Genomic DNA, 18,639 nt, shown 5'->3' with positions numbered 1-18,639 from the left:
TCTATCTATCTATATGTATATATATATATATATATATCTTTAAAGAATATATATCTAGGTATATTTAGGACAGACAGTACAGATCCTTCAGCCTGAAATGAACAGGAAGAGAGGAAAAGGCTGAATTACTTTTTTTTATTTTTATTTTTATTTTGTTTTTATTTTTTGGCTGAATTACTTTTGTAAAAATGTAAAGCTCTTTTTATGGACCTCAAATTTCCCATGAGCACAAATGGCTATCTTTTGAATATGGACATTTTTTTTTCTGGTTCTTCTTCATGGCAAGAGAACATGGAATAGCACTGACTTTGAGGGACTAAAAGTGAATGAAAATAATGGAAGGGTACAGGGTAGATGTGAGCAGGCTGCAGCCTATTGCCAGTGGGGAACTATGAGAAGAACAGTAGGAAAATATCATGGAAGAATTTTATAATAGGAAGAGATGGGCTGGTCACGGAGAGAGTGAGGCATGACAGCTTTGGTACTCTGGGAGGAAATTGTGGAAGCTCTCTCCCTTCCTTGTTGGCAAACTTTGGGGGAAGATTAGGACAAATGTTGGATGGGATGGGTTGTTATCTTCCCCACTGGAAAGACTTCACAAACTGATGTGATCTCAGAGGGGAAAGGGGCACTATGTTAAACACTTAGTAAATACTGTCTTATTTGATTTCAAATCCATTTGAATATGATGATATCGTGTCTGTCTAGCATGGTGTCTGCACATTGTAGGAACATAACAAATGTTTGTTAGGTGAATAATTAATGTCCTCATCTGCTTTGTAACAAATATACCATATGTTCAAAAGGTCTGCTGGCAGAAGGACATCCGGATCCAGATGCAAAGCTCCAAAGAATGGAACAAGAAGCTGATAGGAACAGGCAACAAGAAATAAAACAGGAGCCAGAGTCTGAGGAAGAAAAAGAAGAAAAAGGAGAAGAGCCCATGAAGGAAGAGGAGGAGCCAGAACAAAAACCTTGTCCTAAACCAATTTTGCAGCCCATCAGCTCAGCCCCATCAGTTTCATCTGTTAGTGGCAATGTAATCCCCAGTACTCCTGGGAATGAATCTCCCTATAGTATTATCATTCTCCATGAAAGAGTTTCCTTACACTGTGCAAATTGAGTCTTTATGCTTATTAACTCTGTGTTCTGTGGACATTCTCAAGGACTTCAGCAGGTCTACATCCAGTCATCATCAGATCAAATTCCTTAAAGCTTTTCTACCTGGACCAAAAATCATCCCACCACCTAGATTCTTAGAGGGAGAAATGTTTAACAGTAGTGTCTTATGGTGCTTAATGCAGCCTCCTTAGGTTTAACTAATGATAACAGGTGTGAGTTCATTTCTGCTGGTGATAAGATTTGGTAATACCTAAGCCGGAGAGCATTGAGGTTCACAAGTTAAAGAGCTAGCTTTGCACCTAACTAAAGTGGAAAAGTTTATCAATCAAGATCAGCTTATGATAAGGAAGCAAGTTCCATCAAAATTTGTTCAGTTGTATTAAAGTTATCTGTGCTAGGATGAATGATATCTTTGTTGATGTGACCTCTTCTTTGATTCTCTTGAGTTATCATTTTAATTGTTAACTACTGAGGTCAATCTGTTTAAAAATTTTTTATATATACAAAATACAGAGGATAGTAAGGTCTTACAGCACTGCTCACACTTAGAGGTCATTGGTTTGAGAACTAGGCCTGAGTGCTGAATTTAGGCAGGAGATTGTTAAATGCGATTATCAGAAGGAACTATCTTAACCTCTCTGCCCTCAAGGTTAGAAGGTGTCTTGGGATATCTCTGGAAAGTTCACACCCTTTGAACTTGTGAATTCATCAGATATTAGCCACTCCTCACCATTGCCACTCCCTCCTATTCACACCTCTCTGTTGTAGAGTATTTAAACCAGCTCCTTCTACCTCTGAATGGACATTGTGTCACTCCCACATTGTGTGGAGACCTGGAACTGCAGTTTCTCTCCCCTGAACAAGGACTCTTGTTATTGCTACTTGGGTAGTCCTCTTTATTTGGGATTGCCATATCTGGAGACAGTGGTGGGATTTGAAGACCCCTGCCTGGCCAGCCACCATTGTCAATGTAAGGTACCAGGTACCAGCACAGGAGCTCTTTGTGTCCAGTCAGAATTCCAATCCATTGTCTAGCTTGGGTAAGTCAGTCTCTCAATTTCATCACACTCATATCTCTTTTTCAGGTAAGAATGTCTTTCCCTCCTCACTTGAATCGACCTCCTATGAGAATTCCAGCTCTCCCACCAGGGGTCCAACTCCCACAGTTTCCTGGATTTCCTCTACCTGTGCCTCCAGTGACACCAATGAGCTTTATGACTCCTGCACCAACTGTTTTAGTACCTACTGTCTCCATGGTTGGAAAGCATTTGGGAGCCAGAAAAGATCATCCAGGCCTAGAAAACAAAGAGAATGATGGAAACAGTGGCCCCACAACTACAGTTTTTGTTGGCAACATTTCTGAGAAAGCCTCTGACACCTTCATTAGACAGCTCCTAGCTAAATGTGGTTTAGTTTTGAGCTGGAAGAGAGTTCAAAGTGAATCTGGAAAACTTCAAGTCTTTGGGTTCTGTGAATATAAAGAGCCTGAATCTACCCTCTGTGCCCTTCGGTTATTGCATGATCTTCAGATTGGAGAGAAGAAGCTCCTAGTTAAAGTTGGTGAGAAGACTAAGGCACAGTTAGATGAGTGGAAAGTGAAGAGGAAAGCGTCCAATGGGAATGCCAAGTCAGAGTCTACAAATGATGATGATGAAGCCTTAGATGAAGAAACAAAAAGAAGAGATCAGATCATTAAAGGGGCCATTGAAGTGTTAATACAGGAATACTTCAGTGAGCTCAATGCCTCCTCCCAGAAATATGACTCTCACCCAAAGAAGAAAAAGGGAAAGAAGGAGGATATTTTCTGCAGATTTCCAGTGGCCCCACTGATCCCTTATCCACTCATTACCAAGGAAGACATAAACGCTATAGAAATGGAAGAAGACAAAAGAGATCTGTTATCACGAGAGATTAATAAATACAGAGACACACACAAGAAACTGGGAGAAGAGAAAAGCAAAAAGGAAAAAGAGAGACAGGAAACTGAGAAAGAACAGAGAGAAAGACAGAGTCCAGAATGGAAACAAGAAAGGGAAAGAGAACGTGAACGAAAAGCGGAGAAAGAACACGAGTGGAAACGAGAGCCAAATAGGGACCCGGATCGAACAAAGGAGAGAGATCGTGAGGCACACGGAGAAAGCGAAAGGAGCTCAAACCAAAATAAATATCGAAGTAAATCAAGAGAGAAGCACAAAGATCGTGAATGGCAACAGGAGCAAGAGAGGGAAAGGGAACGAGAGAGAAAGAAAAAGGAAAGAGATCGACAAGAAGATGCTTATCAACGGAGAAAGTTGGAGAGAAAATTACGAGAGAAGGAAGCTGCTTATCAAAAGCGACTTAAGAACTGGGAGATCAGAGAACGAAAGAAAACTAGAGAATATGAGAAAGAAGCTGGAAGAGAAGAAGAGAGACGAAGAGAAATGACAGAAGAAGCCAAACTGCTAAAAGAATTCTTGGAAGATTATGATGATGACAGAGATAATCCGAAATATTACAGGGGTAGTGCACTTCAGAAAAGATTGCATTACAGAAAGAAAGAAATGGAAGCAGATGAACGAGATAGGAAGAGAGAAAAGGAGGAATTGGAAGAAATAAGACAGCATCTGCTGGCAGAAGGACATCCGGATCCAGATGCAGAGCTCCAAAGAATGGAACAAGAAGCTGAAAGGCACAGGCAACAAGAAATAAAACAGGAGCCAGAGTCTGAGGAAGAAAAAGAAGAAAAAGGAGAAGAGCCCATGAAGGAAGAGGAGGAGCCAGAACAAAAACCTTGTCCTAAACCAATTTTGCAGCCCATCAGCTCAGCCCCATCAGTTTCATCTGTTAGTGGCAATGTAATCCCCCATACTCCTGGGAATGAATCTCCCTATAGTATTATCATTCTCCATGAAAACTCACCTGATCAACAGCAACCTGAGAAACACAAGCTCCAAAGAGGATTAAATCTTAAGTTAGGTGTAGGTGTTTTGGATAGTTCTGGCCAACCTAATGCTGTAAAGAGGAAGAAGCTCCCTGTGGGTAGTGTCTTCAACAAATTTGAGGATGAAGACAGTGATGCTGTGCCCCAGGAAAAATTGGTTCCCTTAGATTACGGTGAAGATGATAAAAATTGCACCAAAGGCACTGTTAATACAGAAGAAAAACATGAACGTATTAAAAGTCTGATTGAGAAAATCCCAAGAGCTAAATCTGAGCTCTTTGCGTATCCCCTGGATTGGTCTATTGTAGATTCTACATTGATGAAACATCAAATTAGACCATGGATTAATAAGAAAATTATAGAATATGTAGGTGAAGAAGAAGCTGTGTTAGTTGATTTTGTTTGTTCTAAGGTTATGGCCCATAGTTCACCACAAAGTATATTAGATGATGTTGCTATAGTACTAGATGAAGAAGCAGAAGGTTTTATAGTCAAAATGTGGAGATTATTGATATATGAAACGGAAGCCAAGAAAATTGGTCTTGTGAAGTAAAACCGTTTTTGCATTTAGGTTCCTTTTCAAAAATTTTCCCCTTTTCCACCATTCAAAGGTCTTTGAATTTATCTGTCCTCAAAGACACTTGTGAGATATGTAATTTTTTTTTTAATGTAGAAAATGTGAAAAAAAAATTTTGGTCCTCTGCTCTGTTAAGACCCCACTATTCTCCCTCAATTGTAGTTATCTGAATCCTACAATGGTTCTCTTTATAACTCACCAGGTACAATTACTGGTATGTTTTATAAGCTATTGTACAAAGTCTCTCTAATAAACTTGTTACTCTAATTTGTTCCTTGTACATATTAATGCCTCTGTTTCTTTTGCAAAATTGTAATTAATGTTGAATTGTACCAGTTAGAAAACCCAAGATAATATTTTTTTTCTTTATTGCAAGAGTATCAGCCATCTCTTATACCCCTCCCCACCATGCCCTTTTTAATTTAAAAACAAATCAGAAATGTCAAGTCCTGTTTAAGGTAAAGAATTAGAATGTAAGAATGTGTCAAGTGGGCAACTCCACTCTTATTTTAAACTGTGTGTATGACTGTTTGATTTGTACCCCAAAGAGATAATAAGGCAAAAGACATACAAAAATATTTATAGCCACGCTCTTTGTGGTAGCAAAAAATTGGAAAAGAGGGGGTGTCCCTCGATTGGGGAATGGCTCAATAAATAGTGGTATATGTTGGTGATGAAATATTATTATGCTGAAAGGAATAAAGAAATGGAGGAATTCCATGTGAACTGGAATGACCTCCAGGAATTGATGCAGAGTGAAAGGAGCAGAACCAGGAGAACCTTATACACAGAGACGATATACTGTGGCATAGTGGAATGAAATAGACTTTTCTACCAGTATCAATGCAATTACTCAGGACAATCCAGAGGAACTTAGGAGAAAGAACCCTATCTACATCCAGAGAAACAACTGTGGAAACAGAAATGCATTAGAAAATATGTGCTTGATCATGTAGTGAGATAGGGATATGATTGGGGTTTTGATGTTAAAAGATCGCACTACTGCAGATATGAATAACACAGAAACAGATTTTGAACAATGATATATGTATAACCCAGTGGAACTGCTTGTTGGATTCAGAAGCAGGGAAGAAAAAGCTGGGGGTGGGGGGGTTTCATGAATCATGTAACCATGGAAAAATTTCTAAATAAAAAAAAAACACCACTATGTGTGTATGAGTGTGAGTGAATATATGAACGACATATTTGTCCCCTCGTTTGTCTTAGGGGCAGCTGCCTTAAACATTTCATGATTCAGAATCCTAAAGGGAAAGTAATGATAGAGTGACAACCTAAATGTCTTGGATAATTGAATTGTCAGTATCTCAATGCATGGGACTTTATTATGATGTAGCATTCTGTTGAACAGGATGGGTTTCCCCTGTTTTGCTGGCTCCTTCAGCTTTTTTCTTAAGGGAGAATGAATTGTGCAGAGCTTTTTACATTTCTTTAGGTTGATCTGGGGAAACAATTTGGAACCTTTTATGAGGAGAAATATCTTGGATGACTATCCTTGTGTCTTCCTGCCCTGCCAACCCCAAGGCCAAACTTCCAAGCTCAAAGATCAATTATAACCCTATCCAGGCTTTGATAAATTGGGACAAGACTATTAAGCTAAACAAAGCCAACGAAGATGATTCAAGGCAGAAGGGACCCAAACAACATCTTCTAAGTTTGGGGCTTTAATGAGAAAAAAATATTGGCAATCCCTTCCCCCTTATTTAAAGCAAGGAGGTGCCTCTTCTCCTGAGACCCCACTGAGCTAATTATCCAGTCAGTAGATTCTAATCAGAACAGAAATACAAGCCATGGGCATCCAGTTCTTTAATGAAAGTTAACGTTGGCTCTAGGCCTCCAGAACTGAATTAGGGAAGAAAGATTGTCTCACTGAAGTCTCCCCTCCAGGATCCATTCTACTCCCAGGAGATCTAAACTAATATCAGGTTCAAGAGACTCCATAAAATAATTGCAGTCAATCACAAAACCAGAACTATTATAATCCAACATCCTCATTTTATAATCACAAAAAGGTTAAATGAACCTGCCCCAAGATCCCAGGGAGTAATCAGAGGTGGGATTTAATTAAACGCAGATCCTTTTTTTTCAAACCACTGTATCACACTCATTAAAGTTATGTCCTTAAGAGTCTGAAGTGGATTTACAAAGTCATGTTTTGGACTTTGGAGCTAGAGTTCCCTGAATTTTAACTGAAATAACTGTTGAACTTGGGACAGCTAGGTAGCACAGTGGACAAAGTGCCAGGCCTGGAGTTGGGAGGACCTCAATTCCAATCTGGCCTCAGTAAGTTATTTAACTCCAGTTTCCTAGTCCTTAATATCATTTCTAACACAGAAGAACAAGAAGACAGAAGGTAAGGGTTTAAAAAAAAAAACTGATGAACTATGTGACCTCAGGCAAATCACAACCTTGGTAGATCTTTCTTTATTCAGTGCATAAAAATGTATGTAACCCCTGTTGGGGCTCCCCAGTTCTCTTCATCTCAGGGCTCATCTCCCCTCAATCCCCTCAGTGTCCCAGCCTGGATATCAGGAGGAATCGTTCATGCTTTATACTCTTGAGCCTCAGTTTTCTAAGTGATTCAGATTCTGTACAAAGTTGGACATTGATGCAAACTTAACCACAGTTTCATTTTTGTATATTGAGATGTCATAAATTTTAAAATGCAGTAAAACATTCTTGGAGGATATTTCTTTATTCAGAAAACGGGTATAATATTTGCTCTACTAGACATTTATACTCTCCCTTTAAGATTTGCAAAGGATTTTGTCAACTACATACATTATTTCCTTTGTTTCTCTCCACAACCCTGTGAAGGTCATTATTATCTTCATTTTTTTTGTTTTGTTTTTTAAACCCTTGTACTTCTGTGTATTGTCTCATAGGTGGAAGATTGGTAAGGGTGGGCAATGGGGGTCAAGTGACTTGCCCAGGGTCACACCTGGGAAGTGGCTGAGGCCGGGTTTGAACCTAGGACCTCCTGTCTCTAGGCCTGACTCTCACTCCACTGAGCTACCCAGCTGCCCCCTATCTTCATTTTTTTAAATGAGGAAACATTTACCCAGGACACGACCTCCCATCTTTCCCCTTTGCTGTCTATCCCCAATTGCCAAAAATGCTCTACAAAGTGTTACTGGAATTCTTAGTCAAGGTGTCTCTGAAAAGAAGTTCTAAATTGTTTCTGTACACCCCCCCCCACATTCCTACACCACTTTCCAGCTTGAGAACAGAATTCTATGATGTGTCTATGATGTTTGCTTATCCTCTCACCTTACAGGGTAGGAGGAGGCTATCTTGAACAACTCTTCACCCTACTTCTAAGGTTCTTCCCAAGAATTATCTTGACTCTTTCAACTGTAAGAAATACATGTGAACCCTGTCTCTGAGGTATTACAAATGTTTTCTACTAGATTGAAGCTTATAGAACAACAGGAAAGCTAGAGGCTGATTGTGGAAGGGTGAGGGTTCCCTAGCCCACCTTTCTCAACAATTCTCTTCTTTCTCCCCAGTGTCCAGGGGACCCTGATCAAGTGTCATCTGAAGTATGTTTTGAGTTCTATATTTTAGAAGTATAGGCAAAGGGGGCATTTGTGTGATTCAATGGATTGAGAGCCAGGCCTAGATATGGGAGGTCCTGGGTCAAATATGGCCCAAGATACTTACTGGCTGTGATCCTGGTCAAGTCACTTAACCCTCATTGCCTAGCCTTACCACTCTTTTGCCTTAGAACTGTGAAAAGGGAATTCTTTGACCTCTTTGTCTATTCTGAGTTAATACTTGGTTAACAATAACTTAAGTACCCCTACTTAGTACCTCACCAGATTATGAAGATATGATTAAGTTTCCTTTGTCTCTTTTGAATTGAATCAACAAAAACTTGAACATCCTACTTAGCACTAGGTGAAAGAGCTCACAAGCCACTTAGAGAGCTCCACCCTTTCAACTCAATCAGCCAGGAAATGATAATTCATACCCTCAGAAATTCAATTAGCCAGAGACTTGTGAATCCTATGATAAAAAGTTGATACCTTTAGAGGTATATGATAAGAGTTTACACCTTCAGAGGATGAGAGGTGTGAATCCCATAGACACTGGCCCCCTGAGCAGTATTAGGCAATTTGGAAGCTGTGACTGACCCCTGTGAAGAGGGGGAGGTATAAGAAGTTACTATAAAAGCCCTGAATTTCTGGGGCTAGAGTTCAGCTTCAGCTCAAACTGCCTTTTAGAGGGAACTTGGGTGAGTGAATCGCTGGCTTTCCTATCCTGACTTCTGGAGGGAGATTAATTCCACTCAGGGGTTAACAAATCATTCTGGGCTGAGTCGGCATAGGAGCAATATTTAGTGTGATAAGCTAAATATCTTCTCTTCCCTCTTTTTATATTTCTCAACTGTAAAAGGAAAAAAGAGGGGGGTTTTGATTTGGATATTAATATTTAAAGGTATGGTCACCAAGGAACTGAATAAATACCATTTCTTAAAATTATTTTAGCAATTTATTTACAAAATATAGGAGAGAGTGGAAGTAGAGAGATGAGAAGAGGGTAGAGTAAGAGATCTAACTTAATGAACTAGATGTGTATTCAAGTCTGGACTTTACTCCAACAGGGCTCCAGAGGCCCAGCTGGAGAGCCTAAAAGTCAACTAATGAGGAGTTTAGCCACTAGGGCTTCTCACTCCAAGAGGTTAGTACTTCTAGGGAAGCTAAGGTAGTCTGTCAGCCTTTTTCACTCACCAAGGTCTCAGGGTCACAGCCAGAGCTCTTTCAAGTCCAAGCCACAAACAAGAAGAAAGCTGAACTCCCTAAACTCCCTTTAATAGGGGCTTCTTTTTCGTCACTTCCTGTGCCTTCCTCTTAGTTTCCCTGTCCAATCACAACAGATGCTTTTCTTAGGATTGTCCAGGAGACAGTCAGTAAATTTAGATTTGCCACTCACTCTAGCACACATGGGTCACAGACCTCCCAACCTGTGAATTAAGTGGGGACGTTCTCACCTTTGGTGATAAGATTAAGGATGGACAGGGCAGATTTAATTTCATTATCACACAACTTTCACTCTCTCCACCTATTTTGTAAATAACTATTGAAAGTCATTTTGACTTGAGTTACAATACTTTAAATTAGCAACCACTATATTATTTATAATTTTCATATATTTTAGTCAAATCCTTAATTTTAATTCCCATAGAACCAATATACAGTATCAGTTCCAAGATGGAAGGGTTTAAAAATATAGGCAAATAGGATACTATCTGTCCTACATCATCATTTAGTTAGCTTTTAAGATATGCAAAGCACTTAAATCCCTCATCTAATCCTCCTAAGAGAAGTAGGTGCTTTTATCCCCATTTTATAGATAGGCAAGTAGGCATTCAGAGGCTCAATGACTTGCACAAGATCATGGATCTAGTAAGTTTCCTGAGGCTGGATTTAAATTTAGGATCTGACTCTAGTTCTTCATTCACTGTGTTGTTCAGCATCAGTATGACTATAAAAGAGCAAAAATGAATGAAAGCAGGGATGACTGGTGAATATTTAAAGGGAATGAGTGAAAAACTTGTTCAACTTAGTGTTCAAATTAGTTTACATGTGAACCTTGCTCATCAAGTTTAGTTGCATTGATATTTAATGTTAACTCCTAAATACTTTTTTTAAAAAAATACAAGAGGAATCAAAGGCTGGAGAGGAGGGGACCACCCAGACATACTAGGAGGAAAAGGGGTTATAAAAAATAATTTACAGCTCTCACTAGTTTTGTACATCTGAATGTACATGCCACAGCTGAAGAGGAATCCAAAAAAATCAGTGAATGAGGCAGGTAGGTGGCTTAGTGCATAGAGAACGAAGCCTAGAAACGAGAGGTCCTGGGTTCAAATCTGAACTCAGACTTTCTATCCGTGACCTGGGCAAGTCATTTAATATCATTTTCTAAGCCCTTACCACTCTTCTGCCTGAGAACCAATATATAAGTACTGATTCTTAGATGGAAAGTAGGAATTGTGTTTTTTTAAGTTACTGAAACCAAGTCAATTCCCCATTTTTAACAGGCCATCTTTCCATTCTAAGTACATTGAAAAGTAGCTTGGCCCCTTACAACTCAAAATTGCTTTATCTGAATTACAACCTGTATTTATATTGAATGGTACAAAGGTGTTTACGTTTGGATGAAAAATAGAATGATGTATATACAGTGCAGTTGGGAAAGATTAATATTTATTCCAATAAAATTTATTTATTTTAAGTTTCTCCCCTCTCAAGATTTTCTTTCAAAAATTGGTTTGATTCCTAGTAGGCTGGCTAAGATGACACCAAAGGAAAGTAATAAATGTTGGAGGGGATGTGGCAAAATTGGGACACTAATGTATTACTGGTGGAGTTGTGAAATGATATAACCCTTCTGGAGGATAGTTTGGAACTGTGCCCAAAGGGTTATAAAAGAATGCATACCCTTTGATCCAGTAATGCTACTCCTAGGTATGTATCCCAAAAAGATCAAGAAAAGAAAGAAATGTCCAACTTGTAGAAAAATATATAGCTGTTCTTTTTGTGATGGAAGAGAATTGGAAATTGAAAGGATGCCCAACAATTGGGAAATGACTGAACAAACTGTGGTATATGATGCTGGTGGAATTCTATTGTGCTATAAGGAATTATGGATAGAATGATTTCAGAAAGAGTTGGAAAGACCTACATGAACTGATGCACAGTGGAATAAACAGAATCAGGAGAACACTATATATGGAAACAGCAATATTGTGGAAAGATCAATTGTTGACTTAGCTACTCCTATCAATACAATGATCCTGGGCAATTCTGAGGGATTTCTGACAAAGAATGCTATCCACCTCCAGAGAAATAATTTTTGAAGTCAGAATGCAGATAAAAATGTGATTTTTCACTTGTTTATTTGGGGGGTTGGTTTTATATGATTATTTTCTTACAAAAATAAACAATTTGGAAATGTATTTTGCATGATAATACTTGTATAATCCAGATCAAATTGCTTGCCAGCTCCAGGAGGGGGTAAGGGAAAGAGAAAAGGAGACAATTAGTCATATGACTTGGAAAACTTATATAAAAATTTATCACATGTAATTGATGAAAAAAAATCTTTATAATGGAAAAATAAAAAAACATTTAATCCCACTTTTGTCATTGATGATATTATAAATATATTAATATTTCCTGAGAACAAAAAGGCTTTTTGGTAAAACAAATCCAATTTTTTTTAAAATTGGGTATACCTTATTGGGGACAAATTTTGAAGGACTTATGATAAAGAATGGTATTCACTTCTAGGGAAAGAAATGATGGAGTCTGAAAGCAGATCAAAGCATAGTATTTTTCACTTCGTTTGTATATGTTTTTACTTTAATGTGTGTGGGGGTGTGGTTTGCTTTTATATGAATCTTCTCTCACAACATGAGCAATATGGAAATATATTTTGCAAGATCATACATGTATAACCCAGATCAAATTGCCTACCATTTCAGGGAAGGGAGAAGGAAGGTAATTTGTATATTATAATTTTGGAAAATGTGTGTAAAAGATAGTTATTACATGTAATTGGGAAAAATAAAATATAAAAAGAATAGAAAAATAAAATAGCAGCATGGGGAAATTGATTTAAGAATATCTTACCATTAATTTTAAAAGGTCAGTATCTCAGTCATCCTGGATCCTACATGCAACTAAAATTTTTATCTCTCAAAAGTGCATTGAGCAACCAAATACATTTCTCTTGAATGATGGAGTGCTAAGTCAAACCCACAGGGTTACACCTACATTCAAGACAGAGAAAATCCAATAACTAACAAAGTGAGTGCCATTGCTTTAACGGAATACTTTAAAATAAAAGACAATTACTTTTTGGACAGAAAAAGAGTTAATAAACAACAATAAATATTTTTTCAGTAATTATTAAATGCTCGCAATTTCCCCCCAAAAGCATTTATTCAAAAGCGTTCTTTTATTTTGGCTCTCCTCATTTCGCTCTTCAAAATTTCATGTAGGTTTTTCTATACTTTTCCAAAATTAACCTGTGCAACATTTCTTTTTTAGTATATACATATTCTGATGTAACAATCAGTAACTAGACAAGCCTTTCATTATTAACATATATTCTTATAGCTCCTTCTTTCACAGAGCTGATAAGAAACTTATCAGGAAAAACTGAATTCAAATTCAGCATCAGATACTTCCTTGTAGTATGATTCAGTAGTCAGCCTCTGTTTATGTCAGTTAACTCTTCTTAAAATGGAGATCATATCACCAGCCTCATTGGACTGCTATGAAAATAAAATCAAACAATAATTAGCAAGTCCCTCACATCATACCAAGCGCATAGCAAGAACTATATAGATGTTATTATTATAAGGATGATGACCAGATTTTTTAAATTTATATGACTAAAGAAAATATGGCAAGTTCCCAAAGATCTTCACATATGATAAGAATGTTTGAGATCCTTTGAACAATTCCCCCAAAATCAGTTATTATTTTTTTCAAGCAAAATATACCCAATGCAATGAATAATATATGTTTACCCAGAGCAACAAAAATATCTATATGATAGCACCAATTCCTAAATTCAAAACATTCAAACCAAGGAAGAACTTATTTCCTACTAATACAAATACAGTACATTCCAGGTAACATTGTTCAACTTAACTCTATTTCTTGTACAATGGTTCCTCAAAATAATAAAACAAATCATGAGCTTACTAATAGCATAACACATTATTTTTTTTTAAACCCTTGTACTTCGGTGTATTGTCTCATAGGTGGAAGATTGGTAAGGGTGGGCAATGGGGGTCAAGTGACTTGCCCAGGGTCACACAGCTGGGAAGTGGCTGAGGCCGGGTTTGAACCTAGGACCTCCTGTCTCTAGGCCTGACTCTCACTCCACTGAGCTACCCAGCTGCCCCCTAGCATAACACATTATTAGTTAGTAGCCTCAGGCAAAAACTGCTACAAAGGAGCTCCAGGAGGAAATAGATAGTAAAACTATACTGCTGGGAGACCTAACCCTTCCCATATCAGATCTAGAGAAATCAAACCAAAAAATAAATAAGAAAGAGGTTAGAGAAGTGAATGAAATCCTAGAAAAATTAGAATTAATAGATATGTGGAGAAAAATTGATAGGGACAAAAAGGAATACACCATCTTTTCAGCAGCACATGGTACATTAAAAAAGATTGACCATATACTAGAACATAGAAACATGGCAAACAAATGCAAAAGAGCAAAAATAATAAATATAACTTTTTCAGATCATAATGTAATAAAAATAGTTATTAGTAAGGACACAGGAATAGGCAAATCAAAAATCATTTGAAAATTAAATAATATGATTCTCCAAAATCATTTAGTTAAATAAAAAATCACAGAAACAATTAATAATTTCATTGAAGAGAATGGCAATGATGAAACATCCTAACAAAATCTGTGGGATGAAACCAAGCAGTGCTCAGGAGAAAATTTATATCTTTGAGAGCATATATCAGTGGTTCCCAAACTTTTTTGGCCTTCCACCCCCTTTCCAGAAAAAAATATTACTTAGCCCCCTGGAAATTAAATTTTTTAAAAAAATTTAATAGCAATTAATAGGAAAGATAAATGCACCTGTGGCCATCGCCTCACCCTGGATTGCTGTAGCACCCACCAGGAGGTGGTAGTGCCCACTTTGGGAATCACTGGCAGATATTAACAAATTAGGGAGAGCAGAGATCAATGAATTGGGCATACAAATAAAAAAAAAACCTAGAAAGTGTGTAAATGGAATCAACTCTAGCCATTCATAGCTAAACTCTTACTTAACCTAGGCATAGAAATGATGTAATTCTTCACCTTCCTTAGTGGGGAGGGGAGACGAGTTACCCACACATGACAATAAGTAACAAATCAAGAACAAGGGACTGCCCTTTGGGCAGTCCAAATCAATGTAGAGACTGCCCTTTGTCCACTTGAATTAGAGGTGGACCCACGGGAAGTGATGAAAGACACTATCTCTTTAAGTAAGTTGGTTACTTGCTGTGGAGGCAGTTCCCACTCTGAACTTGGTGCTGAAGAACCTCTCCTGAGACCACAGAATGCTTACACTCTGTATTGTCACGTGGGTAAGTTAGGCTGACTTCCTTGGCCTACCTAGGCCGCTTCTAAACTCTGCCTTAAGTAGGCATTAGCCTATCTGGTTGTTAGGCCTTGTGGCTTGTAGCCTGATTTATTTAGCCTTTTAACCTTCTCTCGTCCAGGCCTAACCAGGCTTGGACTAGCCTCTCCCTTTCTCTTTAATCCTATTCCTGCACCTTCCTAGTTATAAATAAACTTGCCTCAACCCGATGCTGACTTGGGTCTGATTTAATTACGGAAGCAATCAAAACTGTTGATTCCTGGCAGCCACATATTAAATATATATCTATAAAATACCTAAATTTCCCTCTTACATAAGCAAACAAATTAAAAATCCCCAGATGAAAACTAAATTAGCGATCATAAAAATTAAAATAGTAATTAATAAAACCAAAAGTAAAAGAACTATTGAATTAATAAATAAAACTAGAAGCTGGCACTTTGATTAGTACTTTGTCAATTTTATTTTTTTTCAATCTAATAAAAAAAAGGAAAGAAAAAAACCAAGTTAACAGTATCAAAGATGAAAAGGGAGACCACCTCTAATGAAGAGGAAATCACAGCAATTATTAAAAACTACTTTGCCCAACTATAAGGCAATAAATATAGCAATCTAGGTGATATGGATGAATATCTACAAAAATATAAATTGCCTTAGATTAACAGTAGAAGAAATAGAATACTTAAATAATCCCATATCAGAGAAAGACTGCCATGATAGCTGAAAATCTGTAAAATAGCAGTGTTATATTAATTTATTATTTATATATTTTAGGATACAGAAACCAGTGCTGTGGTTGGTTGACTTTTATTCCATCAGCCAAAATGAGAGTATAATTTATTCTCCAATTGAGAACTGGAAAAAGGATATGAAAAGGCAACTGTAAGACAAAGAAAAAAGCTATCTATAGTCATGTAAAAATGGTCTAAATCACTATTGTTTTGAGATTGCAAGTTAAAAATTCTTGGAAGTACTACCTTACACCTGTCAGACTGGTTAATAGAAGAGTAAAGGAAAATGATGAATGTTGAAGGGAATGTGACAAAATCAGAAGACTAATACATTGTTGGTTGTGAATTGATCTGTCTATTCTGGAGTACAATTTGGAACTATACCCAAAGGGCTACAAAACTATGAATACCCTTTGACCCAATAATACTACTACTTAATTTGTAACCCAAGGATGTCAAAAGAGGGAAAAGACCTATTTGTACAAAATGATTACAAAATGTTTTTGTGGGGGCAAAGAATTGGAAATTGAGAATATGCCTACCAATTGAGATATAACTAATCAAATGTTGGTATATGAATTTGATGGAATAGTATTGTGCAGGGACATCTGGGTGGCTTAGTGAATTGAAAGCCAGGCCTAGAGATTGAGAGCCAGACCTAGGAGGTCCTAGATTCAAATCTGGTCTCAGACACTTCCCAGATGTGTGACCCTGGGCAAGTCACTTGAACCCCTTTGCCTACCCCTTACCACTCTTCTGCCTTAGAACCAATATATAGTATTGTACAATACATAGTAACTGTGTCATGGCATAAAGAATAGAAGTCAACCACAGAATACTTGGAAGAGCCAAAGATCCACCATACCTTGGCCTTAGTCTATCAGAAGCAATTGATGGCCCATTAGACAGAGATATGGATGTGGGGTCAGGAAATCCTGAGTTTAAATTCAGTTTCAGCTGTTATCTAAATTGCATGACTCTAGATAAGTTACTCAACTTGTTTGCAGTTTTTACAGTTATAAAATAGGAATAATAATAGCACCCCCCCTGATATGGATGTTGTGAGGATGAAATGAGAAAATATTTATAAAATGCTTAGCACAATGCCAGGCATATAATTGAAATGGCACAAGGTCAGTTTAACGATGTAACTTAGAAACTTGAAGGGTGGTGTGCTGTGTTCCCCTGATGAAAAATGGCTGGTGCAGGCTTGAAAATCCACGTGGAGTGGAGGAGTAGTCAAAGGGATTGGGGTTCTTACCCTTCCATGGGAAGAAGCAGCAAGGATGGAAGGCTCATGACAAGGGATCTGGGTCTCCCCTCACTGTGGGCCATGGTAGCAGCAGCAGCAGCAGCAGCAGCAGCAGCAGCAGCAGCGGATGGAGCAGAAGTGAGAAACTTTGGTGCAAGCAGATGTATATGAGAAGCAGCAGGAGAGAAAATGAGGTTTGCAAAATTTATCTACTCTCCATTCTTTTCTTAAAGGCTTAAATTTTTTTTGAGAATTTTGTCCCTTCATGGTCACCAAATATGTAACCTTAAAAATTAATATATAGCACCTCTAAGTATTATTTTTAATAAGATTTATTAATAATATCTTGAAGTAAAAGAAAATAAAAAAGCCAGAGTAAAGAGGTAGCTAAACCAGCTCCAGTCATAAGAGAAGTGAGAGAAGGCGGGGAGGGGAGCAGGTTACAGCAAGCATTTATGTACAATTCCTAAGGACACTACATGGACAAAGGGAAAAGGATTCTGGGAGATGAAGTCTAAGGGTTCAAGATTTTCTAATTGCACTGTCGACGTGGAATCTAGAGACCCCAACCTTGTGGCTTAGTGAGATAGGATGAACCCCAAGTTTTAGAAATAGCTTGTAGGTTGGAGAACCCCCAAAGCTTGGGCTTCCCTGTTCCAGTGAGAATCCACCCTAAAGGGAATCTCTGGCTAGCAGTTGCAGACTGAATAATGGACCCCAGGGTAAATGCTAAATACTCTTTTGTCCTAGGTAGTCTTCCCCATTGGATCAAAGACCCTTTCCCAGGCAGACACACCTGGGCAGGGACCATCCTTTAGAATCCACTGTGTAAGCAGCCCCTTTCCCTTATACCCTAGTCTCTAGCTATGATTCCTTTCCCAAGCTTGATTGTAAATCCCATCCTTACCAGTATAATGTCAATCATCTTTCCCAGCCCCTGGATCTTCCCAAATGGTATATAAGTTCCCTGATTTCTTTCCTTGGTGTCCTCATCTAGCGCAGTGGCACTCCTAGGGGGTCAGGGAGCAGAGCAAGCACAGTTCAATCCTCCACTCTGCATAAGGCACCTTGTACATGGCTCTGTGTGGAGGCCTAATCAGCCCTGTTTCCCCCTTTCCCTTAATTAAAGAGTGGCTTTTCTGACTATTTCATAGTTATGTGTTTTTTCTAAGTTAACATTATATATGACAGATTCAATATTTGCTATGGTTTTTAATATCTTGTTTTTTTCAAAGTACATGAAAAAACATCTTTAACTTTAGTTTAGTGTTTTTTTTTTGACCTCCAAATTGTGTCCATCTTCCTCGAGGAAACAAACAAATTGATATAGATTATACATTTGTAGTCTCATAAAATATATTTTCATATAAAAGAAAAAAAAAGACTGAGCAAAATAGTCTCTGAGCAAAATCTGACTTTATTTGGTGGGAAAGGCAAACGGGTCAGAGATCTTCAGATTCCCCAGTTGAATTTGAAGCCCTGAATGCAGAATACACACAATTTTATAGTTTCCTATCCATCCCCAGCCCCCTTCCACACAAGAGGTCTCTGAGAGCATTTCCTGTCCTCCTGGTCTCTAGGACCATTTCCTGGATCATTTCTAGATCTCCTGGTCTTTGAGACCATTTCTGTACCTCCTGGTCTCTGTGACCTTTAGATGGCCTTCTTATCCCTGTAACTTCTTTCATGAATTGGTTTAATATAAAATATACCATAAAATGGATTCACACACTTAGGATTAATATAGCAACTTACTTAGTATTCATATGATAACACACATTTAAAATTGCTATTGTAATACACACACTTGAAATCATAACTCAGGTTTTCCCCTGGATTGACATTCTTAAGCTGGTTACATATACAGACTTTTTTTTTTAAATCCTT

General features: G+C 37.9%; 1 protein-coding gene across 1 annotated transcript; it reads left to right on the top strand.

Annotated features, from left to right (window-relative positions):
- Window positions 1-2,213: 2,213 nt before the first annotated feature.
- On the top strand, window positions 2,214-4,595 carry LOC123256884 (RNA-binding protein 25-like). The gene is made up of 2 exons (XM_044685440.1): window positions 2,214-3,621; window positions 3,937-4,595. The coding sequence occupies exons 1-2, from the start codon at window positions 2,214-2,216 to the stop codon at window positions 4,593-4,595; spliced, it is 2,067 nt and encodes a 688-aa protein (XP_044541375.1).
- Window positions 4,596-18,639: the final 14,044 nt, after the last annotated feature.

Source organism: Gracilinanus agilis, chromosome 1, assembly GCF_016433145.1.
Source record: "Gracilinanus agilis isolate LMUSP501 chromosome 1, AgileGrace, whole genome shotgun sequence".
Taxonomy (NCBI): Eukaryota; Metazoa; Chordata; class Mammalia; order Didelphimorphia; family Didelphidae; genus Gracilinanus; species Gracilinanus agilis.
The sequence above is the reverse complement of the archived record's forward strand: the minus strand, read 5'-3'. Positions and strand labels throughout refer to the sequence as shown.

Excerpts from the sequence above, each read along its gene's own strand:
- LOC123256884 (XM_044685440.1), top strand. The coding sequence starts at position 2,214 with ATGTCTTTCCCTCCTCACTTGAATCGACCTCCTATGAGAATTCCAGCT. Across the intron at positions 3,622-3,936 it reads TAATCCGAAATATTACAGGG|TTTCATCTGTTAGTGGCAAT; the intron begins GTAGTGCACTTC and ends CAGCCCCATCAG.